The sequence below is a fragment of the Habropoda laboriosa genome, unplaced genomic scaffold (genome assembly GCF_001263275.1).
Source record: "Habropoda laboriosa isolate 0110345459 unplaced genomic scaffold, ASM126327v1 scaffold84, whole genome shotgun sequence".
NCBI classification, from domain to species: Eukaryota; Metazoa; Arthropoda; class Insecta; order Hymenoptera; family Apidae; genus Habropoda; species Habropoda laboriosa.
The window spans coordinates 439595-466397 of record NW_017100202.1 but is presented as its reverse complement, the minus strand read 5'-3'; the positions used below and the strand labels follow the sequence as shown (position 1 = coordinate 466397).

The window sequence follows — 26803 nt, the reverse complement described above, 5'->3', positions numbered from 1 at the left end:
ATCTCCCGCTCGGGGTAAATTACAAGAATGAAATATTCTTATCGCAAATGATGAATTAAATACTCCGGAGATCTTCTCAATTAGCAACGAGAAGAGAGCGAGAAGGATAATTAGAAACTTATTGTACATTCCACGAAGGCAATACAGACGTCATTTCAGCGGTTCCGCGTGAAATATTCCGTTGTTTCGTAAACTGGTTTTGTTATCATCTTGCACCGAAGTTTCGATGCGAAATCGCTAGTTTATGGATAGCCAGGATTATGAGCCTCCTGAAAGTTCACGAGACAAAGAGGGAGAGAAAAGGTTCGGCACTGAGTAAAAGGAGAAACTTTATTTCGAACGGGAGAATAATCCGCGAATCTTTCTTCTCTTTGTTATTTACGAGGATAACTTTCATTACTGGTAAAGTAGACTCTAATTAACAGAAAATTAACCTGTTAATCCAACAGTACGCTCTCGCTGCATGTTCCATCCGCGAGTTTTCAAGATGAGATTATTATACGTCAAACACCGTTGAAACACTGATTAAAGTTTCAACATCTACGAACGAGCTAATAATCCCCTGTAAATATTCAAAACCTGTCCGCGATTCGTATTAGAATTTCCGTTCTATTACAGAGTGTCACTCGGTTCCGTTGAACGTCGAATAGATATCGAAACGGTGCATCGAACGTGCGAAAAGTACCCGTAAAAATAAAGGTAGAAGAGGTTTTCCGTTTTATAAAACGTATATACTTTATTAAACAATTTACGACGCAGCGCTGGGCGGGTAAAAATTGTCAGTTCTTTCCTCTTAATTCCATTTGTATCTCCTCCAAGGTCTTCCCTTCTGTCTCCGGCACGTATCGATAGATTAACAACCATATAAGGACAGTAATCGCGGTGAACGCCAACATGGGCATGTACGTTCCGTACGATTCTTGCAGCACCTACGAATAAGGCAAGACAATCACTGGATTGTACAGGAACCTCGGCTCTACGTCGATGTTCTCCGGTAATAACCGAGAGGAGAGAATTTAGGTCGCCTTGGAAAAATATTTTGTAAGCTCTTCGTCGTTTCCCGTGTCCCGTTAACGCGTTACGAAAATCTTTTCAGGTTATTGACGAATCTCTCGAGCGACCGGTCTTCCGATTCTGCTCGAGTTTGCTCGGAATATCGCGACGCTGGGTGTAATTCGAGTTTGAAAATTGCTGCTGCAGGAAGAAACTTTAGGATTGAAATTTCACTCGTTCGTAAGTCGTCGATAAGAAGATAAAGAGTGATAATTGTGGAATAAAACTGACACCCGTTGATTGATCGCGTTGTGGAGGTAATTAAATTACAGATTACCCGCGCATAAAATTGTGATTACAACGAACACTATGGTGTCGTTAAAGTAGAAATACTAGATAAAACGTTCAGACACTTCTCGTAAGGATTAATTTCCAAATTTGTCAAGTTTTCGAAACGAATCCTACAATAAAATTGAATAGAATCCTCTTCGCGATACTATTTACTTATCCCCACAAATGACAATCTCCGAGCTAAACCTACCTCGCGAAATTCATCGAAAACGACCAACAATCCCATGACTTCCAAATGAAAGAGCACATATCCCGGGATAATAAACAGTGACCGTATATCCGCGCGGTTCTCCCCCCGATGAAAATTTCATCGCGGACGACGACCTAAATCCCATCAACGCGTGTAAACCCACCTGATAGAATTTCACCACGGTTGTGGTCGCGATGGCGTAATAAAGGGAGCAGAAGATAGCCGCAGGTACCTTCACGTCGATGTGGAAGATCTCGCCGACGTAGGCTAGCGGGACAGGGTTGAGCGCGAGCCCGTACCCGAGGACATAAATCACGAGGAATACGCTGGGCACCCATCGTAGCCCGGAGACGTCCTGGCCGCTCGACATCATCCCGAAGAAGATCGCCATCGTGACGAGGGACAGCACGCAGATCGGCGTGGAGATCAGCAACAGCAATCTCTTCCCTGTGATCCTCACCAGCATCACGCACACGCTGCCAGCTAGCACGATCGTGCAACCCGTGATCACGATGCTGACGTCCGTCGAGATCGCGAAGCCCGCCTCCTCAAATATGAACGACTGATAAGCGAGCAACGGCGCCGCTCCGGTCAAGGTCAACGCACTGAGAACAATCGCGGCGATACGAAAAGCTCGACGATTCTCCCGTCTCTTGAACATATCTCTCAACGATCTGGCGAACGTCATGTCGGTCTTTAGATCCTCCGTGGCTACGATACGTTTGATCTCCTCCAGTTCCTCCACCACGTCGTCCTTTCCCAACGTCCACTTCAACGTCCTCTCCGCTGATGTTAGCTTGTTCTTTCTCGTGAGGAACACGGAGCTTTCCGGTAGCCAGATAAACGTCACGAGGAACATTAGGGGAACGGTGACGGAGATCATGGACATCGTGAAACGAGACACGCAGAGACCGATCGCGTACGCTAGCATCATGCCCGTGTTTAGGAGCACCGCCATCAGGGTACCTAGGTGATAACTTGGTCGACTTATTTTGTGAACACTTTCTCTGGATCTTGATTAAGTTATGTAGTTAAGTTTGCGATTGAGATTCGGTGTTAGTGAAACTCGGGAAATTCGTGGAAATTAATAATTTAGTCAAACGAAATAGAAAAGACATACCCGAATTTAATAATACTCAAACGAAACAGGCAGAGAAAGAAAGAAGATAACGTAGAAATAAAAATTTGTAGGTACGCAAAACGAGAGAAAGAAAATAGAAAAAGGGAAAATAATACCTAATGGACCACGAGTCCTTTTGCTGCTAACCTCGCCCAGGTACATAGGCATCACTGCATACGTTATCCCGCATCCCACTCCGGCTACTATTCTACCGATGTAAAGTTGCGTAACGGTGGCTGCCAGGCCGATCAAAATCCAGCTGGCGATCTTTGGTATTGTGGCGAACAGCAGTGTTCCTTTACGACCAATCCTATCCATCAAAAGAAACGGTACGATCGAGCCGAGTCCGACCCCGACGTACATCAAATTCACCACCCAGACCACTTTGTCGCTGGACACCTTCAAAGGATCGTCCTGCTCGAATTTCGGTATAATAGGGGTGCTCCATCCCTCGTTCAATCCACTATCGATGACCAGAAGATTGCCTATATATCACCATGTACAAATATTCAATTTTCTCTCCTTTTTTCTCTCTCTCCATTGATGGATCACGTTGGCCTAATCTCGTTCAAGCGTTACTTACAAACGATCCCAATGAATATCTGTCGCACTATTTCGAGATCTATAGACACCATTGCTTGCCTTCTCACGTTGGACGCTTCGAGAACTGCAGGATGAAATTATCGCAACCTCTCTTTCATTGGATTATGAACCAAGAACGCTGTAGAATACACATATATAAAAACATTTATTTAAACGAGACGTGTCGTTAAAATATCAGGATTAATTTTAGAAAAACCCCCGAAAAGTGTTCAGAACTGTCCCTAAAAAGTTGTCAACTATGCTTAAGAAAAAGGAGTTAAAATTTGCAAAATTTATCGTTTTAAAATTTCAAAGAACAAATGTCTCATATGGAGGTAATCAATTGCAATTATCTTCGTCGCGAGTTCCCCGAGTTTACATCACGATTAATTTTAACTAATTAATTTTTCAAAACCTTCCGAAGAGATTAGAACCGTTCCTAAAAAATTGTCAACTCTACCAAAGAAAAGGAGTTAAAATTTGCAAAATTTCTCGTTTGAAAATTACAAAAAAAAAGAAATGACTCCTATCGAGATAATCAATTGCAATTATCTTCGTCGCGAGTTCACGGAGTTTCAGCAACACGGTATAAGTCGAAGACACCGGCAACGTTTGATCAACAGCAACAGGCAAACAGGTAGGCTCCGTCAGAGGAGAAAATCTCTGCTCGCGGCGGAACGCGAACGAACTATCGTAAACAGGTAGAGTACGTGTCGGAACGACGATTCCGGTTTAGCCTGGCGCAGAGATAACGGAAATAAAGCCAACTAAGATACTAACAGGATTTCGTGATACGTATCCTTTAGCCGGGGTTCGCAATAAGGACGCGCGTACGAGCATGGAAACGGCTTTGCACGCTTGTCCCCGCGCTTCGAGCTAGTTGCTTTCGCTTTGTAACCTTCGATCCTCTGTTACGAGTCGACGCTTTATGGCCGACGTGTCATTAGAGCACGGGAAACGTGGTTCGCGCTCTAAATCCTCCACCGGGAGATTTATCACCCAAGATCTTCAGGTTTCCGGGCTTATTTCCCTGTTTTATCCGCGTTTTACGCACCCTTATTGTGCTAATACAATCACGCGGTTTAATTAGAGGGCGCCTTCTAACAATGGACCAAATGAAAAATTGTGTTTCTCAACGGGAGTGCTATAAAAATGTTTGTTACCTCGATGAAAATGTGAAATTGTAATCAAAATTCTAATTTTTCTACTCACGAATGGAAAAAAATTCAGTTGTGGAGGATTAGTGTGTACAATTGAACAATTTCTTGAACGATAAAAATTCGAGATAGCGTAGAAACTTAAAAAAATTTTTTTTGGAATTAAAAATTTATGTACATTGCTACACAGTTCAGAATTGACCGAGAATCAATTTTTTCAAGCCTAAGTCCAACAAATCCTCAACACTCGCACTAACTCCAGCATCTCTGAAGTGACACTATGCAATTCATTTCCATACACATTTCACTATATCCCATACGAACGCATCGGCATTCACCGACGCGTGCACTCATCCCATCGGCCAGATGTACCTTCAAGATCACTTTATTATGCGTTTACGACTTTCAACGACTCGATGTAACGATGCTCTTTAAACCCGTCTTGAGAGCCTCGCCGTCGTGCCGTGCAACAAGAGCATGTAATGTTCCATTCAACTCGACTACGAACTTAACGTTCTTGCACACCACACACGCAGACACAATCGTTACGCACCCGTGTGCAACTTTCTACAAAATCCTCTTCGCCGGCAATTATTCTTCAAATCCGGCAGAGCCAGCAGGTACGTTAACAATACCCAACTGTGCGTATCACTGGAAACAGGAAAACGTATCGTCGTATCCTCGCGAAAACACACTCCTTTTTGCCGTGTAATTTTTTAATTTTCCCCGGACAGAGAGCCGGGCACGGAAAACCAGCGGGGGAAAATTCGCGTAAAATTCACTTATGCTTGGCGGCTTGCTGGCCGCGTTTTGAAACTCAGTTACCCAGCAGCATGAACCAGACCCACGGTTTATGGTCGACGTTATGGTGCACCTGTTATTAAGCGACAGAGGCCGAATCAGCGGAGTCCTTTAACCCGGATTTACTGTCTGCCAGCCGGTACGTCCTCGTCGCGATCAATTTACGCTCGTTTCCTCTCCTCGTCGTCGTCCGGAAGCAACGGTGGTTCATCGAAGGGCGGAGAGAACGTTTCCTACTTCGATTCTCCCCCCGGCCCTCGTCAAGGATCCTGAAAGTACTGGAGAATTTAGGCGTAAAACGGTCCAACCGCCCTTTTATATTCATGAACGTTCCCGCGTGTGTGATTTATTCGCGGCTCACGTGCGAACGTGAACGACGTTATTGCGTTATTTATTAACGGCCGCCGGGCGCTGGAATTCGAAACAGGTTTAATTATTCACGGCCGATTCGATCACCTTCTTCCACTGTTACGACGCGGAATTCTTGCTAATAATTCACTTTGCACGTGTTTTCTCCGCACTTTAAATGTCGCCGTATTTTTCTCCGAATTTATGACACTTACAAAAAATTTGCTTCTGTTTTTATTCCGGGAAGATTCGAATTTTGCCACTTTTTTCACGTAGAACGGATTCTTTCGTTCGCGTTCATACGTTCGTCGCTGCGCATTTTAAATACAGCAGGAAATCCCCGTGGCACACAGTCGATACAGCTTTTCCCTTTCTTTCCTCCCCGACCGCTAATTTTCTCCCGACAGCTCGCGTTTATAATTTATCGAGTGACGTTTCACCGAGCCGCGCGGAACACGGATATCTGCGGATGTTGAAAAGCCATTTTCGAAAACATTTTCAAAGGGCATTTTCAGTTAAACCGACGCATACTGAAGTACCCGCGCGTACACGCGTACTGCGTTATAAAGCGCGCGTAATTCCGCGTGTTTCCGCAGATTTCTCGCGAATCGTCGTCGATCCAACTGACAGATCAACCCTTTCGAACTTTCGAATCACCTGTTTAATTGTACTTCCCTGTTGATTCCTTTATTTTTCCAGAATCGACACATTTGTCCCGTTTCGATGAATTTTACCATTTCCAGAGTACTTCGGTATCGTTTAATTCCACGCTCTCCGTTCTTTCGACGAGCAACGTAAGCGGTGTATCGATTATTGCTCTTAAATCAATCGTTCAGCTGTCACTTGGGCAATAAACTTGATCGCAACGTTATCTTAATCGTTGTCACTGTTCCTACAACTTCGCTGAGTCAGTGTAAGTCGAAAAGTAGAGTTTATCGACCGGTTTCATTCATTTTTGTCGATCTCGTGTCAGATTCTTGACCTAGGTCTCTAAATCTCACACGTGTTCGCCTTCGCCGGTTGATAATGGTATCCAGTGCCACTCAGTATGTTATTGTTGGAACAACGATGCTACTTCGAGGTTGATACCATCGAGCTGCGTGACTTTAAATTCGTCTCGATATCGCGTTTTAATTATGCAGTCGTGAGTTATGTGCGATGCACGTGTTCCTGCGTATCCCAGATCTTCGGTGTTCATTTGTCAATTTTGTACGGTTGGTAACGCAGCTTCGTCGTTGTTTATTGTACAGTGTTATCATTAGTACGCGAATTTTTCCATTTTATCATTGTCAATTCTCGAGCATCGTTCTGTTATCGGTGAACTTCTACGTTGAAGAGATCACTGTTCTCTCCGCGATGATACAATACGTTTGTATACCATAACTGAGATACTCTTCGGCGTTACTCGATTACTTTCATTCTTCCTGCTTCTTGTTTTATCGGTTTTATCACACTTGATATCTGGCTTTGATTTCTATTTTAAACCTAGATGAACCGAAGGAATTCGGAGAATTCCACCTGTACTCTGTTTACTCTGACAGTGAGTGGCAGTCACAGATTATGGTTAATGGACGATCAAAGCAGATTTTATTAAACTTCCTTTGATTTGAAGTCTCCTTCCCTCCTTTGAAATTTTTCAAATTTATTATTAAAATTTTGAAACTTTTGCTTCGTCAAATTGAGGATCGTCGAAATGAAACTGTGTACGAAAATAACCACCAACTCGCAAGATAAAGGGTTAAATCTTATCTCGTTTATTTTCTCAACGAGACCAATCGATCGGGATTTAACAAGGCTGACAATTGCGAAGCTTCTTGCTTGCAACTAAATGAACGAAGTACGAGAAAAATGTGCAATTGTGATAATAAACAAGTTGACGCGTCATTGTTGCGCAATTTTATCAGACAATTAAGGATTTAATTACACCGATTCGTAATACGAAATAATGCATCTTCCGTAGTTGCATAATAACATGCCGATGCAACGTTAGTCTGAACAGGTTGTCTAGACCATGGGCGGTATTCTCCAGGAATCTCGTTCCAGTATCCATCCTTTTTTATTGTATAAGGTGTTTCATAAGTTGTGCTAAGCTAACAACGTATTATTCCAAGATATCCCATGTTTTTGCACGTTTGAAAAAATAATCTCAGATCTCCGTTACAACGTTAATTTTATGCAGTTTACGATGTATCTAACAACGAGACACGTTTGTTGCACGCAATAATGTGCGCAAGGGTATTCGTAACAAGTATTACGTACAAACGAGAATGAGAAAAACTAACAAGGAAATATTTGCCATTAGCAGATTTTATCTCAGGTGTGATATCATTGATTATTTGCAAGCACGTTTGTCCAGAATGATAAGACTATGACATACATAAATCTTTAAAGAATTCGAGAGACTTAAAATACACGTCGACCCAGAAAATTCGCTATGCTGTACAAACTGGAATTGGAGATTCGAAATTAATTACATCGATGAATAAATTGCATGCTAGCAGTTTTTTCACTGAACACATTACAAAGTAATTTTAACGGAAGTGTATCTTTCCTTCTATCAACCTCTAATTTTTTCGTACGACTGCGAATAACGTGAAATATCCTTTTCTCTGTCATTATTACTGTAATAAAAATCTGAAATAAATTCGCCTGTCGACCTCTCGACGAGTGTATTTTAATTTCATTCTTTCGCAATTGTCACCGATAGGGGAGAGTCTAAAATTTCTCTTCGTTCCAGAAATTTGAAATCTTTGCAATTTTCCTTTTTCTCCAAAATTTTTTCCTTCCTTCCCTCAAGTACGCAATAATACTCTCCCGCCCGCGCAAATCGCGATATCTTCGTAAACAATTCGCGCAAGTAGAAACGTCCCGCGTTATCATTCGCACACTTTATGAACCAGCCTGTACTCCATTTTTCCGGGCGGAGCGCGCGAATCTCCGTTTCTCTTTTCGCTCTGGAAAATGCAATCCTGGAAAGATTGTATTTTTCCGGCGAAGTTTCCCGGCCGACGGCTACCATATAATTTACGACGCTGTTTTTCCAACGGCGAATATTTAGCTTACGAAAGAAAATCCAGCGCGGACGAGCGCTTGAATTATTATCCAGAGTTATCTGGCGTTGTTCGCGCCACGCGAGTCCCGATTAATAAATCGCGGAACCGGAAACGAAGTTACAACGGGGAATCCTGGATACTTCGTGTGTTTTCGTCGTCAGTCCCGAGTAATTTCCATTCGTACGTTTCACGAACGCGATCTCGAACAGTTCTGTCCCCTTTTTGCCGAGCCGATAGACGTCGAAAAAGTCGATGCTATAAATCGTTCGGTTTCAACTGTACGTTGTTTCGTATTAATTAAATATTCGCGTATAAATAACAAGAAGCTCGAGATGGTGTCGTTATTTTGAACAGTCTTGTGTAACACTAGGTTTACGGACATTTCTTATGTAGGGGAGAGTCGGGGTAAGAAATATAACGGCGTTAGGAAGTGATTGCTCGTACCGAATGTAATGCCAGGCCGCCAACACAAAACAGTTGACATGCACACCGATCGAGATAAAAATTGTTGAAGGTTTTTGCTTTCCTTCGTCTGATATTTTGAAGAAAGTAAAGTAACTTGTAGCTTTTGTGTTTATTTATATACCAATGTTTAAAAACACGGAAAGTACAAATCGACGAATATCTATCCATCTCTACGAACACGCGTCAAATTGACTGTTAACCCTTTGCACTCGAAGGCCCTTCTTTCTAGAAGGAAGTAGTAAAAGTTAGTGTAATTTTTTAAAGAAGTTGGTCCTTTCAAACTATTTCACCGCTGAGATCTCTAAACGTGTAGCGAACAATTCACGGAGGTCCATAGACCTGCTGTCTTGGGATATATCATCCGTAGAGTTGCCTCTAATGGTAAACATAATGTCGCTTCTCGAGTGCAAAGGGTTAACTTATAAACGAAACTACGCGATAAGCGGCAGGAGAGCAATGTAGACGGTTTCTGTAATTTTCCCAGTGAAATTCGAAATGCGTCAAAATGGCGCGTCCGGCAAACCCAGCGTTAAGTAAGAAATGAATCTTGAGAATTATCGAAGTATCTGTTGCAAAAGTAACTTTTTCTTAGCTGATGCTTCGTGCAAATTAAAATGGGCAAATTTGTAAGTAGAGACAGAACGGAGGTAATCTAATAAGTAAACAATCTTGCAGAAAGATGTCGAGACTTAAAAAAAGAGTTTGTTCGATATCGAAACCTTGACTGAATTTTCTTTACACGTCAATTACCTCTTAAACCATTCTCGATTCCATTTGTTGGAGAAAATCGAGCTCAATTACGGTAATCACCTACTGCAAAGAGTATCGAACTTCAACGTCTGTTTCACGCCTCGAATAGTCGAGCAATTATGCGACCTTTAGAGGCAAGAGAAAAAGAAAGAGGAATTTATATTGTGAGGAAAAACGTTGTACGAGATTATTAGGTCTACGATGGAAACTATTTAGGTTAAGAACATCGACATTTTCTCTTTTCTATCGAATACTCAATCGTGTTGAAAATTTATCTCGATGTTAATTTACTTTAAGTATTACTTTTCAATAATCGACGAAACGAGAAAGCGAGTTGTTTCGTAGCGTGTATACATCGAGCTTTCGTGAACATCCTATTATAGGAGTAAACATTTCTCAATCGATGAACGCATGGATGGCGCAGATACCTCGGAAAATTTGGTACGTCACGTGAGACCGAAATTGGCTTCGTTACTCGTTGATTCGTTACTCAGCACGCTTTTCGCGAAGTTCGCCGCGTAACAGAGCGCAGTTTCGTTCTGTCAAACATGCACACGGATCGTAATATTCACCGCAACCGTCCCTTATTGACCAGAGACAACGTTCAGGTTAGAGGAGACTTACTCTTAACAACGTCTGACAACTCTCGCACGAATGAGTGTTGTAAATTCTGGACACAATTTTTTGGGAAAATTTGGAGTAGAAGATAGTAGCAGAAAGAAGTATGTTGAAATTTCCACTGTGTGTCTAATATAAATATGTAGATTACACACACAAAAGCTGTGTCGTTACTCCACCTTTGTGAATTTTTCTCTTAAAAATTGATAATTTTGTCATTAATCAGTCTCTGTGAATTTTTCTCTTAAAAATTGATCGTTTTGTCATTACTCAGTCTCTGTGAATTTTTCTCTCGAAAATTCTAACTCTAAAGCTCGCAAATTTTTTATATTAAGAAGGTGCAATGGTAATTGAAATATTTTCACTAGCTAACTTTAATCACCACTACGAAACGGAAACTAAAACATTTTCCCTGTGGAACCACAGACTACTCCTACATTTATCTCTAAAATTTCCAACACCAAATGTCACAATTCGTAAACTCATAGAAAATCGTGTGACAAAGATGAGAGCAACGCGGTTGCAATTTTGCCTCGTTGCGAAGGGTAATCGCGAGATTGCAATTAGTTAAATGTAACCGAAGCTCGCGCTTCCAGTTATGTCACTGCGACCAATGTAACCATAACACGTCGATCAACGACGATCGTTACGAGGTGAGAAATAACGATGATAAATAACGAAACTGCGGTAACCGATGATTGAATTACTTGAAATTGTCGCGACCACGTTTAATTCGATATTTAACACCACCCACCGTGTCTCTTCTTCCCCCGTTTTCCGCGTTGCGATCGTTCGATCTACCGGAACAACAGGTGAAACTGAACGATCTGTTAAATCGTTCGCGATTCCTGAGCTGTCACGTTGACGACCAGGAATTTCTAATTAACAAATCCTCGTTATTACGCACTTCACCAATTTCCTGCAAAGTGTTTGAAAATTATTAGCGCAAATCTAAACGTAATCGAACGTCGAAGTGTACAATTTTCAAAACATTCAAACCCAGAGTTAGCGTGGAGAGAAATTGCGAGACCTGAATTTTGAAACTAGCGTTAGGTTCGTAATTACACAAACGATGGCACGTGACACCAGACATAAATCGCGTTGGTCAACCCGCATGTTGAAAAATTCCAATAATCTTTTACCGCGTTTCGAGACAGGCGCTAACTTATATTTAGGAGCTATTAACGCTGGTTTTCTAATCTACAGCATAGCTGGACAGAGAAAATCGAAGGTCTGTTTTTGCTAGAGCCGTGTCGCCAGAACTGTGACCAAATGATTCAGCAGCATAATCTACGAATTATGCAATGCGCGAATGGGTATCGAGACAGTCGATCTACCGGGATCATTTCATAAACTCAGATGTATTTGATAAATCGATTTTTCCTTTTTCCTCAGTGCCTTTATACCGCATTTCTTTTTTCACAGAAAGTTCTTGTCGCTTGTTGCAACATCAGCCGACGTTAAAATTAGATAATTTCAGGGTTAAATGGAAACGGAGATAACGAGGAGAATTATTAATACCTCTATCGCTGTAAAGAGCGAAGTAAATGATTCATAAAAGTTTATGAAATTAACAGCCGGCGAGATCAAGTATCAAGGTATGCAACCTCGATAGTAAATATCTAAGTGAAACCAGTGAGGCCGGCTCGTGAGTCGTGATGAGGATTATTGAAACTCAAGGTCAGCCGAGATAAATGCACCTATGAATACTTTTCAATTATCTCTCTATATGCCGAACACGCCTACTGTATCCGTATTTTACAACGCAACCGGTACATGAAACAGCAACGTTGCTATAATAAATCTAGCTTCGGAACAGAAACGTCGAATTACAGACACAAACGATTATCATTCTGTGTCAAGAAATGGTAACCTAATTTTTCCAACAGTTAAACGGTCAAAGTGAAACACATTTGCGAAAAAATGAAACTACTTGCTGTAATATATTCTCCAAGATTGTTCACGCGGAACTCGTTTCACTTGCAAACTGTCAACGTGAAACACGCTCGTTGAAAATCATGCAAATTCTGAACGACATGTCACGGAAAAACGCGGAAACGGGGTAACGTTGATTAATTATCAACAATAGACCGTATACGACAGCGGTGCCAGCGTGAAACCGCGTTGAAACAATCGAAGAGTAAAATTACCTTGCTGAAGCAAGGCTAAATCTCGCCGGGACACGTTTTTAGAAAGTATAATCACTTCGAAACAAGGTCTCTCCTTTCCTACGAATCTTCTCTCCTCGATGTCCCTTTCACAATTGTGGATTTCGGTCGTTTCTCCGACCGAAACACTTTTCTTCTCTTCCCTCTGGAGCGTGTCAGAGATAAGTGACGAGAAGGAACGCGGTACTTTCCATTTCACTCGTTCCGAGATTCTCGTCAGTTTTTCCCAAAAAAATCTGCCAACGGTCTGGTTCAGCTGGATCGAAGGACGTGGCGGTGACGCGCGCGGAGTACAGGAAGCGGCGATCGAACGCTGTCGACGCGAGTCAGCGTTGATCTCATCCTCGAAGACGGCGAACGAGGAAACTGAACTCGGCCGCGATACGTAGACACGTAAAACTCGCGGCTCGATTTTGTTCGAGTCCCACTCCGTTCGCTTTTATACAGGGCGACGACACGCTCCAACGCAGCTAATTACTTTTCCGTGCTGCTCCTCCCCGTTCTGCAAGCTCTCGTACTCCCCCTCTCTCTTTCTCTCTTTGAATTCGTGTCGCCGTGGCGAAAGTCGATCAATCGAAGAGGAGTCGTAGGGAGACCAAGGAAAACTTCGATCGGCGGTTTCACGAGGATTTTCCTCGTCGAGCAACTAACTGAGAAAAATCACTCTCAGCACACGTGAGAGGTTTGCGGTCAGCTTCGAGGCTGGCCAACCGTTGTTCTTCCCCCGCGAGTTAAATTGCCGGTAATGTGAAAACCGGTCGATCGTGTAAAAATAAAGGTGGAAGGTAAGTATCGCTGAGAAGTGCGAAGGAATTTCGTCCCGACGTCACGTTTCAATATTTCCAGGATAGAAAATTCGAGGAATTTGGAAAAATTTACTGGGGAATTTGACATTTTGCCGTTTTTTTTGTTATTTGCGAAAATTTTCCATACTTCAGGTAAACGAGAAAACAAGTATCTTCTTTTCCCCCGTCAGAAGGAAATGAAACTTTGAGTTATTGAACGACCGGTAGAATTTACGTTATGGACCTAGTGTTCCGGGTAATGAGATAGGTGCCCGAGGCTGTTGCGGCTCATGGCTCCTTTGTGGTATTACTTCAAAGACAAACCATAGTTACGCTCGTTCTTTTGACTTTGTTACGCAACAGCGGAACGCTCCGAGGGGAGTGGGAAAATTCGAAAAGGCACGGCTAGGTTCGAGGTACAAGGGTTGACGCGGTGTGTAACGATGTTTCAATCGGTCCAAGTTAGGACGCGTTTTCTTTTTGTTTCTTTTTTTTTTTGCTACGAAATTCTGAAACATCGTTAGAACGAGCGGTTCTTGCTCGAGCAAAGGTTATCAACCCTGTGATACTCAAATTAGAATAGTAAACTCTAATTTTTTTCATAAAATAACTTTTTAGGCTAGGTTCTGTTAAGTTGATAACAAGCTTCAGTTTTTAGGTTAGAATAACAAACTTCAATTGTTTTCCATAAAATATCTTCTTAGGTTAGGTTATGTTGACAATAAGCTTCAATTTGTAGGTTAGAATAACAAACTTCAATTGTTTTCCATAAAATAACATTTTAAGTTAGGTTATGTTGACAGTAAACTTCAATTTGTAGGTTAGAATAACAAACTTCACTTCTTTTTCATAAAATAACTCATTAAAACTATCAACAATCTACTTTTATGTCAGAAAACACTTGTATGCGTGTATATTTCCTAAAAATTCGAAATCAAATTACAATTTCGAGATTAAACATTCCACCAGTTGGTCTGCAGTCTACGGTTAAACACCAACCGGGCCGAGTAATTTGGTATAAAACCGGGAAACACTCCCGATGAATACGAAAATCGTTGTAACGCGTTCCCTCCGTGTTGATTGATTTCTCCCCGTTTCCGTTTTACGCCACCGTAAACGCGTTTCGAACGCTCCGTTCGACCAGCCAGCCTCACTGTTATTTTAATTGGATTAATGTAACCTATTATATTTTGGACCGCAAGGCGTCGACCATTCAAGGCCGTTATTTAATGCACCGTCGCTCGAGGCGGCCAGGAAAAATATTTGCGCCAACTTCCACGTCGAGATCGATAATGGTCCCCACCTTCCAACCCCCTAACCTCTCCTGTCGCAATTAAACTTTTACGCGTATTTGCGAATGTGTCTGTGTGTGTGCGCGCCTCGTAGAAACGCGTAATACTTCTCGTGGTCGCGTGTATGACAATACGGAAACACGGTTTGGAACCGATTCCAATGACACTTTAAACTTGATCGTACTCGATCGATGTTTCATACTCACCCCTGTCCTACGTCGATGAACAAAATTGTTTCCAACACCACGTGTGCAGAGAGTAATTGTCACAACGAGAACAAAGTGTGTGTGTGTGTGAGCGCGCGCGTTTCGGTAATATTGTTCTGGAAAATTCAATTTCACCGTATAATCCACGATGATTTTCCACGGTGGTGAGCGGGAACACTGAACTATCGCCGCGGAACCAACAGATCGCACTCTTTCTGATCCTTGCCAAACATGCAGTTCCGTCTCGAACAAAGGGAGCAGAAAAAGTGAGTCGAGCGTAAACAAGGGGTCTGCTAACTCGATGGCCTTGAACGGCCAATTCCTGACGGTTCTTCGGACCCGATGGAAACGCGTTTCGTGCGCGTGTGGCATCGGGCTAATCTTGGTCCGGGAGCGATCGAGATTCGTGAGTGTTGAGGAGTGTGATTCCAATGGTCCCATCTATCGATGGTCGATTGTTTTCTGGCACAAAGAAGGCACGCGGTAGGAGAGTGCGCCTCGGCCCTTCACGGTCGCCATACCTGTATCTTGTATATTATCAAATAAAGATCCAATACGCAAAACCTCATCAGTGAGATAACGTGGAGATTGCGTCTGCGACGTGATCAACCCTTGCGCCTACAACCACGTGTGATACTCGTGGTAAGAAAATCGGGCCAAACGTAAAAAACACGGGTCAGACTCGTTTTAATTTTCCGCGAACGGGTGTTTAATTATATCACCGTGTATATGAAAGCGTCACGCCTGGAACACTGGACGAAAAGCGTAACAGAGGATAAGACGGAGAAAAACGTAGACGGTTAACTGGGGGTTTGGACGTTCTAGCTCTGTCTTAGGCACGTTCCATGCGCGAAGCGAGCTTTCCTGTGTATGAGAAAATATAGGAAAGGATCACGGTGGCCCGTTTAGCGAGCGCGGCTTCCTACCGGTTGGGCCCGGATTTCGTCGAGCTACACGGTACGGCAAGGGGTTAAGTCGGGTCAAGTTTACGTTCGACAACGGTGGACATTTTGTATCGACGAGGCAATGACCTTCAACGGTAACGTGACCTTGAGAATGGACCGCGTGATGCGAGCGGCCACTTGTTAACGTGGACAGACTGGGGAAGTCCCGACAGGTCTGCGAGTGGTTGGAATAAGAGAAGCAAGTCGGTCGACGCTACATGGAAACCGACCAAACTGGAATGCAGCTCCTAAGATGCGTTTGCCTGCAGCAGCGACTGGTTTCTATTGCTTCTCTTCGCTTCGAGGAAAAAAAAATGAGGTTTGCGGGGGCACGTCTCCTGATTGCAGTTAACGAGGATGTACTTCCGAGAATCGTGGTTGTGATAGCTATAAGGAAAGTGAGGGAATTTTGTTATTCACCTCGTCTACGGAATTATCGAAAATAATTTGTACGCATTTTTACGAGTATTTTGTTTGTGGAACGATACACGTGAAATGAGATCAAAGTGCGAGGTAATCGTGATTGCAGTTAACGAGGATATAGTTTTAAAAATGATGATGAACACTGTATATGGAATTATTGAAAATAATGTTTTTAGTGCTTTTATAATGATTTTTATAGTGAGGTGAAAATGTCCATTCGTACGATCAAAGAGAATTACACGTTTGTGCTAAGTAATACGTTAACATAAGGCAAAGGAATTAATCAGAATGTGTAAATGAGTTTGATCGAGTCATACGTCATCGTGAATGGTATTGAACGTATAGCTGGAGCAATTTACCTATCGTTACATTCTACGTACGTAATGTATATCATTATCCCAGTTGAACGAGAGAAATGTAATATAAAAACACTGGCTGACGGTATTAACTCCACATTCGAACGTGTGCTAACTCATAATAACTTATTTATTCCGGCTTATGCATTGTTCTCCAACGATAAGATTGTTGAAAGGTTTCACCTGTTAGTTGGTGAGGACGAGTTAACGTTGTTTCGTCAATACTTAGAGCACAGTAATTTATCGAAAGATTAATGTCTGTATTAAATATAAAATATATCGTATTCACATCTAATTGGTTGTCATTGTTATTCACTGCTAATCATGACCTATTTAGAGTGATTTAAATTTTGCTTCGAGAGATGAACACTGAAATTTGAAAGTTCTCTGCCTTACTGATCCTTTTCTAATTCACCACGTTGATCCCTAAATCGTTAATACAAACCCCATTTATCTAACCAACGAACCTCTAAAACGGTCCAATAAACATATAAATAGCCATTGGATCCACGCTAATGCCTCGTTACCAACGTGTCCAATTTCCTGCTCTTACCCTATCTGTGCGCCATTTTGGCGCTAATCGAGGAAGATCGCGTCGTACGACGTTATGCAGGCTGAAATCGAGGGCAGAGGGCAAGCTGTAAGGGACGTTCAAGATACAGAGACAGGGAGAGAGGTGAGACGCTCACGAAGACCGCTCACGGTCCCTAAAGTATATTTGCATTTGCATTCGGTAATTAAACTCCGTGGGTTTCGCGAGATGGCTGTTCTTATCGTTCGTTCGTTCGTCGAAGAAGAGCAATTGCTTGGAATCCTAAATAGCTTTGCAGGGAAGGCGGCGCGTGACCGAGTTATAATGAAACGGAAACCGGCAAGGCACGAAACAGTCACGAGACGGCCGGTGATTAATCGTTTCGGTCGAACGACCGTTCCGCCAGCTTCATTAAGTAATTAAAGTCTCACTCCCCCACCTTTTCAGGGTTAATGTTTCGATCGCTCGGGACGGATTGGAGAAGATTCGAGGTCGATTCCTTACTCGGGACTCTGGAGAAACTTTTAGGAGTAACGACGCGTGTGGTAATTTGTGATATACACTTTCAGCTTGGAAGTATTGGGACACTTGCCGAAGGTGAAGCGAACTTAAACGCAGTCGTTATGAAATTGCTCAAATTTCAAAAATAAGCCTGGAATCTTGGGATATAAGAAATTTCTGTAACAATATAGCAAGTGTCCCGATAATTATGAACTGCAGTGCACGTGACAATTGCAAACGGGAAAATTTGAATGCGTGAGAAATTGTGCTTACGAAAATTTCTACTTTTTCAAATTTGAATGCCTGAGAAATTGTGCATACGAAAATTTCTATTTCTTAAAATTTCAATGCGTGAGAAATTGTGCTTACGAAAATTTCTACTTTTTCAAATTTGAATGCCTGAGAAATTGTGCATACGAAAATTTCTATTTCTTAAAATTTCAATGCGTGAGAAATTGTGCTTACGAAAATTTCTACTTTTTCAAATTTGAATGCCTGAGAAATTGTGCATACGAAAATTTCTATTTCTTAAAATTTCAATGCGTGAGAAATTGTGCTCACGAAAATTTCAATTTTTTCAAATTTCAATGCCTGAGAAATTGCGCTCACAAAAATTTCAATTTTTCAAATTTGAATGCGTGAGAAATTGTGCTCACGAAAATTTCAATTTTTCAAATTTGAATGCCTGAGAAATTGTGCATACGAAAATTTCTATTTCTTAAAATTTCAATGCGTGAGAAATTGTGCATACGAAAATTTCTATTTCTTAAAATTTGAATGCCTAAGAAATTGTGCTTACAAAAGTTTCCAAATATTTGAATTCGACTCATCTCGACTATTGGTACGTATGGACACTTTTGTCCACCTTAATTCGTACATACGACAATTAGCACCCGTGATTACTTCTGTTTGAGATAATTCGATCCACTTGATTACCCCCGTATACACGGGCACGGTGATTCGGTACACGAGACACGATTGGTGTGTGCGTGATAATTGGATCGATTTATGATGGGACGAGTGGCGTGAAGAATAACTACAAGATGTCCGAACGGACGGTGACAGGTTAAATTGAGGCGGTGATCGGTGGTATACACGCACAGCACTTCGTCGTTCGTTCCACGGTAGGATCGGGAATGAATAGAAGCGATAAAGGACGTCAGATTCGTTGTCGATGCAAGTAGGCACGTTAGAAGAATCGTCGATTGTGCAAGACTTAAAGGTGAATCTTTCGCTCGTGCGATTCCACGCGATGATCGCTATCTCCCGAAGGTAATCGGGTCAAGAACTGGTTGAGGAGATTGTAAAAATCCCCGCGAAAACACATGGAACAATTTACTTGTTGATTTATTGACGGTAATTGGGTATATTATAGGCATTACGGCGTATTTGCTTCTGAACAATATAACTTGATTAGTGTTTTATCAACGCGTGTTTGATAAAGATCGTGGTGAAATAACGCGAAAGGGTAACTCGTGATACTATAATCTCACCGAATGATAGTAATTGCCAATTATCTCTTTGATTATCTTGGGAACACTGCAGCTAAACCCGAAGAAAAATTCTTCGAATAATTTTCGCGAGCAGATAAAATTGTTTCAGCCGAGTTATTAAACAGTTCTCCTACTTATCCGCCGTAAAGCGATCCGAGAAATTTACGAACCTCCGAACGTCAACTCTGCTCTCTGACGCAAGCCGAAATGCCACAAAACCCGCGTAACTTTCAACTGTGACGTGGAAATTCGGCGGAATTGTCATACGAAATGATCGTTAGACGAATTACGGTCGAGCAAAATTGCGGAACGCGGGACTAAAATTATCGACGAGATTACGCAAATGGCGAAAGTAAGAGGAAAAACGCCGCCTTGAGTGCGCGTATCTAGCTCGACCTTCGACGCCAAATTATTTCCACAAACCTTTATATCGTAAATACCACCGCTGCGTGACAATCGAATTTCAAGCAAGACGAGCAAACGACTCGAGGAAAAATTGTAACTTCGTGTGCATGCGTGTCAACTTTTAGGACTTCCTCGTTCGACATTCTCACAACGTGCACGTCTTCGCTGTTTATCTTGCCAAATGACGAAGAAAGAATGTTAAGTAGCTTTGAAATAAATTCAACAATTCACGATTACCGCTGTAATTGTTCGAGTAATCACATAATTGAAGCTCGATGTTATTTCTGGATTTTTGCGCTACTCGAACAGCTACATCGTCGCACTTTTGCAAAAAATATCGGATCACGTAAAACGGCGACAAACGTCGGAGATTATACCGTGTCGCGGTTTCTAGCGCACGCGTCGAGGCTCAATGTCGCCCACATTTTCGTTTGCATACTGAATCGCGCGGCGGGAGATGAAAAATCCCATTTTTACTAACTACTAGACCGTGTCGGTATGAAATTAAAATTAACACAGTGTCGCGGTCACGCATGCAAATGCATTTCCTTCCTGTGTACTCGCTCTGCTAAGGATCGACCGTGGACATTCGATATTCCTACCGTGTTAATAAACATTCCTTTTTTTCTCTCAAATTATTCCTATTTTATTCCGTCCATAATACGTGTAAAAAAAGGAGGGAAGTAGCAGGAAGTGCTGCTACTTAAGTGATTAATGGAACGAAACTGTTTACGACAGAGTGGATTAGCGTTCCGTTAACATTATTATTCCTCGTGAATAAACTTTTTCCTCGGATTTTTTCAAACACTCACGCGACTTCCTTCACGTGGAGGAAAACCGTAGACCCTTCTCGGTAAGATAATAACCTTGAACAGAAAACTTGTATTAATCCGAAGCTAAAGACTACTGTCAGACGCAGTTTCAAACTTCCCGCAACTCTTCTCTCGTATGTACACAGCACCGAACTTCCTCCCTGGTAAAGCTTACGCGGATAAACAAACGCTCGGTTTGCTCGTCTATCGGTAATCAAAGCCGAGAGGTATGTACGTCCAGCCGACGAAACTTCTCATATCTACGAACTTCGAAAGGAAAAAAAGAACCCACCTATCCGAAAAACTTCAACTCCATTTTCATGTCCTTCTTGCGTTACTTCGAGAACATTCGAAGAATCGTTCGAACCGTTTAAATTCAAACCCTCTCGAACTTCACTTCGTGGGGTATTTAAATTCAGAAGCACTCGAACTACCCCTTAGACTTTTCTCTTCCTTGGTTTCTGCGACTCGAAAACCGGAGTTCGAGCCGAACATGCAAAACGAGTGCAAAAGCTACCTCGGTACGGTTGAATAATCGGCGTACGATAGAAAAGAGGAGAAAATAGGAAGTCGGTGGATTTCACGTCGCGAGGCTGTTACCGTTCCACGATTACAATTCAGACGCGTGATACGCGAGCAAAAGTGGCCGATTTTCCGGGATATCGGCCAAGCAAGGCCATCGGGGACCAACACCGGATGCTTAGCAGATGCAATAAAAATAGGAATATCCAGCGTAGAGAGATAGGGGAAGAAGGAGGAGGCGGGGAGGATCGGAGCCTACAGGGGCGAGCTGTAAAATGAGAAATGCATGAGAAAAGGTCGTCGACTTACCGTCGTGGGAGTCGTAGAGGTAGATGATTTTCTTCCAGCCGTAGTATCGCACCGTGTCGATGATCGCGCGATGATAATCCGGACGCATGCTTATGGCGAAATCCAGGAGACCAGAGGACGGTGTCAGAACCTGGAACACGTACCATCGGCACACGTATGAGTTCGACTTTCAGATTTTATTTGCTAGCGGGACGAACCAAGCCGAATATCTAGACGCCTCGAGGAAGCGTTAAACGGCGTCGTTCCTACCCCTATAGACGACCAACCGGAAACGACGGTGGGAAAAGTGCGGCAAATGTAATCGTAAATATTTATGACGCCGTGGCGTGCGACAGAGTGTTCGATAGCTCGCGATATTTGACCGTTTCGCGGCATCTCTTGTCTCCGCGCGGAAGAGTAACCAGTTGATTTAAGTGAATTACGCTTTCTTTTCGCGGCTACTGTGCTCCTTTCGTATTCATGGGCAGGGGAAAGGGTTGTTTCGTGAATCTTTGGGGAATCTTGGAGGTGGTGGAAAGTTTGTGAGGGAGATAAATCTTTGTTTCGGTAAGATTGGAAAATCTTGGAGTGATTGAAATCATCATTGAAATCTCTCAATACGTTACATAGGTTAGTTTAGGTTTGTTTAGTAGCTTAAATTTAAAAGAGAAGTGATAGAGACTGTGTGAAACAACGAAATCGTCATTTTGGAGGGATCGAAATTTTTCTGAGACTAAAATTGATTATAATCGGCCACTTATAGGTTATATTAATCTAAACTACCGTACACCAAATGAATATAATAATTGTGACGGAGATAAATCTTTGTTTCGGTAAAATTGGAAAACTTGGTTGGATCAATAGTGATTATATTCATCATTGAAATCTCTCAATACGTTACATAGGTTAGCTTAGGTTTGTTTAGTAGAGTCTCTACCAAATCTTCGTGAAAATTTCAAACAAAATTGGTAGAGACTGTAAGAAACGCTAAAAACACCATTTTCGAGAGATCGAAAATTTTCCAAGATTAAAATTAATTATAATCAACCACTATAATTTCCATACATCCCAATATTTCAACTAAAATAATACCAATGTTCCAACAATCACCCTACAACTTCCATTCAACCTCAAATCCTCCACGTTCCAAAAATCGCAATAAAACCATATCAAAAGGGCTCCCCCTGAAAAAGTAGAAAAAAGAAAGGCAAACCGTAGGAAGAAAGAATAACGTTTCACGAGATACCAAAGGAAAATGGCGTCGCAACGTGAAAGGTCTCGCTGGAAATTGAAAAAGATCTCCTCTTATAAATGGTCGTTCCCCGGGAGCCGTAATTGACCAGCCGCCATGGGGAGGAGGGAGTGTAGGAAGAGGGGAGCACAGAGAAAGGAAGAGCAGGGAAAAAGGTGAAAAAGAAAAGAAAAGAGAAAAAAGGGAGGACTTGGAATTAGCATTACCACGCGATTAGCATTTAAACGACATGGACGTTCGTTACGGCGACAGAGGAGCCGCGTGCTCGTGCGTGCTTACCGTGCACGTACATCGAAACACGACCGGATAAAAACTCACACTTACATCCTGGCCAGAATATACGGGGCCGCCATTCATCCAATATGGACGTACGATATCAGTTTTGCGAGTTGCGCTGCGCGCCCTGCTCTAGCTCTGCCCACCGATAAATGCGCCCGCCGCTTGCAATTCGACACGGCGAATAAATTCTCGAGCGGGGGGGATTCATTTCCAAATTCAAATTGTAATATGTTTGTACACACCCCGTACATATTTATGCATTTATGGGTACATCGAGAACAACGGAGGTGGGCTTCCGTCGATCGGAGCAACCCTCGTCCGCGCGCGCTAATTATCGACGCGACCGCCGCCAATTTCCACGGATTTCCATTCGAATTTCGCTCGGGGAGAGAGCGCGTGACGCAGAACGCGCCCGGTGAAAGAAAAACGAAAGTTAAACTGGTTTGACCGGTGACGAGCAGCTCAACGACGAGACAGGTGAATCTCTTCGAATGTGACGCACGAAGGAACTCGGTGTGCTTGTGACTGTCACCGGGGAGGAATTCATGCAGAAAGAAAAATTTCTTTTGACTGTTGGAATAGCGAAGAGTGCAAGTAACCTGTGTTTGTTATTTTCACCGAATTGTGGCTCTTCTTTGGTAAATAACTGTGATGTAAATGCGTTTCAATAACGCGTATATTTTCCACGTTCCGCGCGGAGCTGTTTTATTGTTTCAGTACGAGCGTAATTTTATTAAATATGAATACTGCCATTTCCATAATGAGGAGACCGCTTGTTCAAGTAATTGTAACGCTTCGCGAAGGTTGCATTACTTCGACGTTATACGGTAAAAATATTATTCCCTTTGATACGATCCAACGAGTCAGAAATTATCGTAATTTCGATCTGTCAGCTTTTGCACGCGTTAACGGGTCCATTTGCCTGCGAAAATCTCGATAAAATTGCGCGTCGTAAGGTAGGTATTTCGCAAAAAATGTAGAAAAAAGAAGTCACGGAATGTGAGCTCGCGTTTACTTTTTATCGACACAGGTGAGCTTCGGATAAGCGATAAAAATAAGCGTCGAAGGCCGATAAGTGAAAAAAAAAAAAAAAAAGAAAGGACGGAGATGTATAGGGGTTGAGGGATAATAATAAACGTCGCCGCGTTTTCCCTCCGACGATATTATAAGTTTTTATTTAGCCAGGCCGATGGAAGCGTGATATTTACCTTCTCGGGAAACCAGGGCGTCACGAAAGGCATCTGGAACGTGTTGCTGTAAGAATGGAGGGTGTCGAACGAGTCCGGACTCACCGCGCCCAGCATCGAGAACACCCCTCTGCTGAACTGACTGCAGACTGCAACAAACGGACACGCATGGCTTGTTAAATACTTAAATAATTCACCAGCCGGTCCTCTGTAAAAGTTAAATTACAGGCGAATTGAAAGCAAAAGCAATTTTCATACAATTCCTGGACGTCGAGTGAAACGAGTACGAGTCACTGTGCCCGCAACAATAACAGGATAATTAAAATAGGAATTAATTTGTAAGAATTATTGAAAACTGCCGAGCAACAATTCAACTATGGTCGAATTGAAAATTAATGTAAATGTACCTATACACGTCGTTGATTGAAACGTTTCCTGAAATTATTTCCGCTGCTCTGTGTGTAAATTAATTGGATACTTTTAAGTATACCTTTGCGCGAAATTTAAGATACGAAGGTTATTTTTCGAAATTGAACGAGCTAATTTCCATTTCGTCGACAGGTAAGTCATAGGAACGAAGGTATTAACGATTACCGTGAAATAAACGAATCGCCGTTGTCACAGTTCGCTCTCTCAGCCGGCTGTCGAACAAACGAAGTGAATTTCGCGAAAATCACGCGACAAAATCCAACGAGCCGCGTCGGCATTTCACGCGTAATTTCATTGGCAGCCGCGTGTTCTCGTCGCCTCGGCCTGTCGCGGCGGTGTAATATTCGTTCAAAGGTGTCAAAGTATAGCCAGAAGTCCAATAACTCTGTTTTTCATTATCGCGTCGCGGACAAAGCGAACGGAATTCCGTCTAGCGCGCGACGCGCTATCGGTGCGCGCTTTTTTTTCTCTCTCTTCTTTTTGTCCACAATACGCGCGTAATCAACGATCGCGAGCGCGAAAGGTCGAGCGTGAGGCGCGTGAAAAGCGGCCCATTAGCCTCGAGATTTCGTTCATTCGCCCCCTCCCCCATTTTAGGGTCATTTCACCTCAGAGGGGAAAAATGTTACTTCAGAGAAAATATTTCAACCGGCAGGAGTGGATTTCACGAGATATAAATGTAGTTTTAATTCTACAAGTGCTATCCTCTGTATTAATCTTTTTGACGTTTCGAGGAAAATCCACTCGTATGCGCGCTCTCCGTGAAAGCTAGCACAGCGCGGTTAAGGAAGTTGTATCTGTGCGAATGACGGAATAATTGGAGACGTTGATAAATTCGTACATTCGGACGAAGCATAATTTTCACTTTTCGTCGTTATTTGTACGTAAGGTCTCCGGATGTGAAGGAGAGTTCTATAATTAGCAGCAGATTATTTGACATTTTTATACAATAAATACACTTTGCAGATGAAATGTACTCTCTGTTATACACCGGCCTCCCTGTTCATCTGGACGAAAACGTTCGTAGAGGTAGATTTTTAGTGAAAACTTAGAAAGATTACTTAGAAACTTACAATTTAATTTCGTGCACAATTTAAGCATTTAGCGGGTGTTGCGTTTGCACCACAATTTTAATACAAATTTGCTGTTATTCGAAGTTGACTGGAAACAACGTTTATATGTAATTTGATCAAAATGACAAAATTAAAATAGGTTATTCCAGGTATGCCTTATTCTAATAATCGTACGCCATGAATAAAAATTTTACCATCCAATTCCATCACAATTTCTAAATCCTTCCAATGCATGTATCGCTAGAAACCGAGGACCATCGCTAGACCGGGTCAAAACTGACCCATAAGCAATTAAAAAAAAGGAAAGTAAATTTTCGGTACTGATAACTATTATCATAACATTGTTCTCTCCACATTTATTCCTAGACAACCTTCTCAACCTCGTTTCAACTTACATAAAAATTCACGTTTGCAAAGTTACTAATAGATCCTTCCAACCTAACAGATCTACCAAACGACAATCATTAACTCTACCACAGAACGAACCGCCTCCAGATCGAATTTCTCTTCGGTAACGAAGCATCAAGTAGTCTTCCCTCGAGCCTGCAGAAAAACAGGGGTGTAACTTGCACACCTCCTTCCTCTGTTCATAAAACGTGCACCGAATCGAGCTACCTCCCCGAAGGAAGCCGGTGTTTTTCCGAAAGGGTGTCCGTACATACGTAAAGCCGATAATGGGTCGGCCATTTGCCGGGCGTGCTCGATCGTGCATCCCTCTCGCGTACTTGACGCAGCCGGGCCGCGGCGTGCATGCAACACGCGGCATCGCATATCGATTAGAAGGTTCCCGTGGTGAACCTACTCTCCTCCGGCGCGTTACGCGACAGCCCGGAACAGGGCTGCAAAGCTAATAAACGCGAAGTCTGCCAGCCAGCTATCCAGCCAGTGAGCTCGGCCCAGCCAACCAACGAAGTAGTACTACAAGAGAGACCCGGTGAACCATCATCCAGCGGTGGTTGCGGCGGTCTAAAGCGGCGCGACGAAGCGCAGACAGTTCGAGAAGAAGGTGCAGAAGGGCGGCGAAGAGAGGGAGAGAGAGTCGTTCGCCGCGAAGCCGTAAATAAAGAGGCGCAAAAACGCGGAACCGCCACGGGAATCTTGATGCTGTTGGTCGCGAGCTGGGAATACCAGGGAGAAGGAGGATGAGGAGGAGGTGATAGCGAAGGGAGAAGAGATGCCAGGACGTCGACTGTGAAGGCGGGTAGGAGGTGGAAGGAGGCGAGCGAATTCGAGGGAGGCAACGGGGCCCCGTGGAATTAATAATGATGAAAGAGCGAAGGGACAGAGTCGAGCGTGCCGCGACCGTATACGTCACGATGCCCCATTATGCTTATGAATATAAATGCACCCTTGGGGGTGGTCGCAATAAATGCCGGCCACAACGGCGGCGGCGGATCTCTGAATTCTGCTGGAAACGGCCGCGTACAC

The 26803-nt window shown here is 42.8% G+C and overlaps 2 protein-coding genes across 3 annotated transcripts in view; both read right to left on the bottom strand.

Moving 5' to 3' along the window:
• LOC108570442 (glutamate receptor 1) overlaps positions 1-26803 on the bottom strand; it is a 139186-nt gene that overhangs the window by 68688 nt on the left and 43695 nt on the right. Inside the window, exons 2-3 of the mRNA XM_017932303.1 lie at positions 23895-24022; positions 21177-21306 (exon numbers count right to left, since the gene is read on the bottom strand). Of these exons, the coding sequence (XP_017787792.1) occupies positions 21177-21306; positions 23895-24022 (258 nt within the window). The remainder of the gene's footprint in view (positions 1-21176; positions 21307-23894; positions 24023-26803) is intronic.
• On the bottom strand, positions 767-12990 carry LOC108570443 (facilitated trehalose transporter Tret1-like). Of its 2 annotated transcripts, none has more exons than XM_017932305.1 (5): positions 12579-12990; positions 3238-3375; positions 2771-3139; positions 1698-2500; positions 767-929 (listed from the first exon to the last, which is right to left on the bottom strand). In XM_017932305.1, exons 2-5 carry the CDS (start codon positions 3287-3289, stop codon positions 780-782), a joined length of 1374 nt encoding a protein of 457 aa, XP_017787794.1. In that variant the 5' UTR covers positions 3290-3375; positions 12579-12990; the 3' UTR covers positions 767-779. The 2 variants fall into 2 exon arrangements, with proteins under 2 accessions (XP_017787794.1, XP_017787795.1); XM_017932306.1 differs by having other exon boundaries at positions 12634-12652.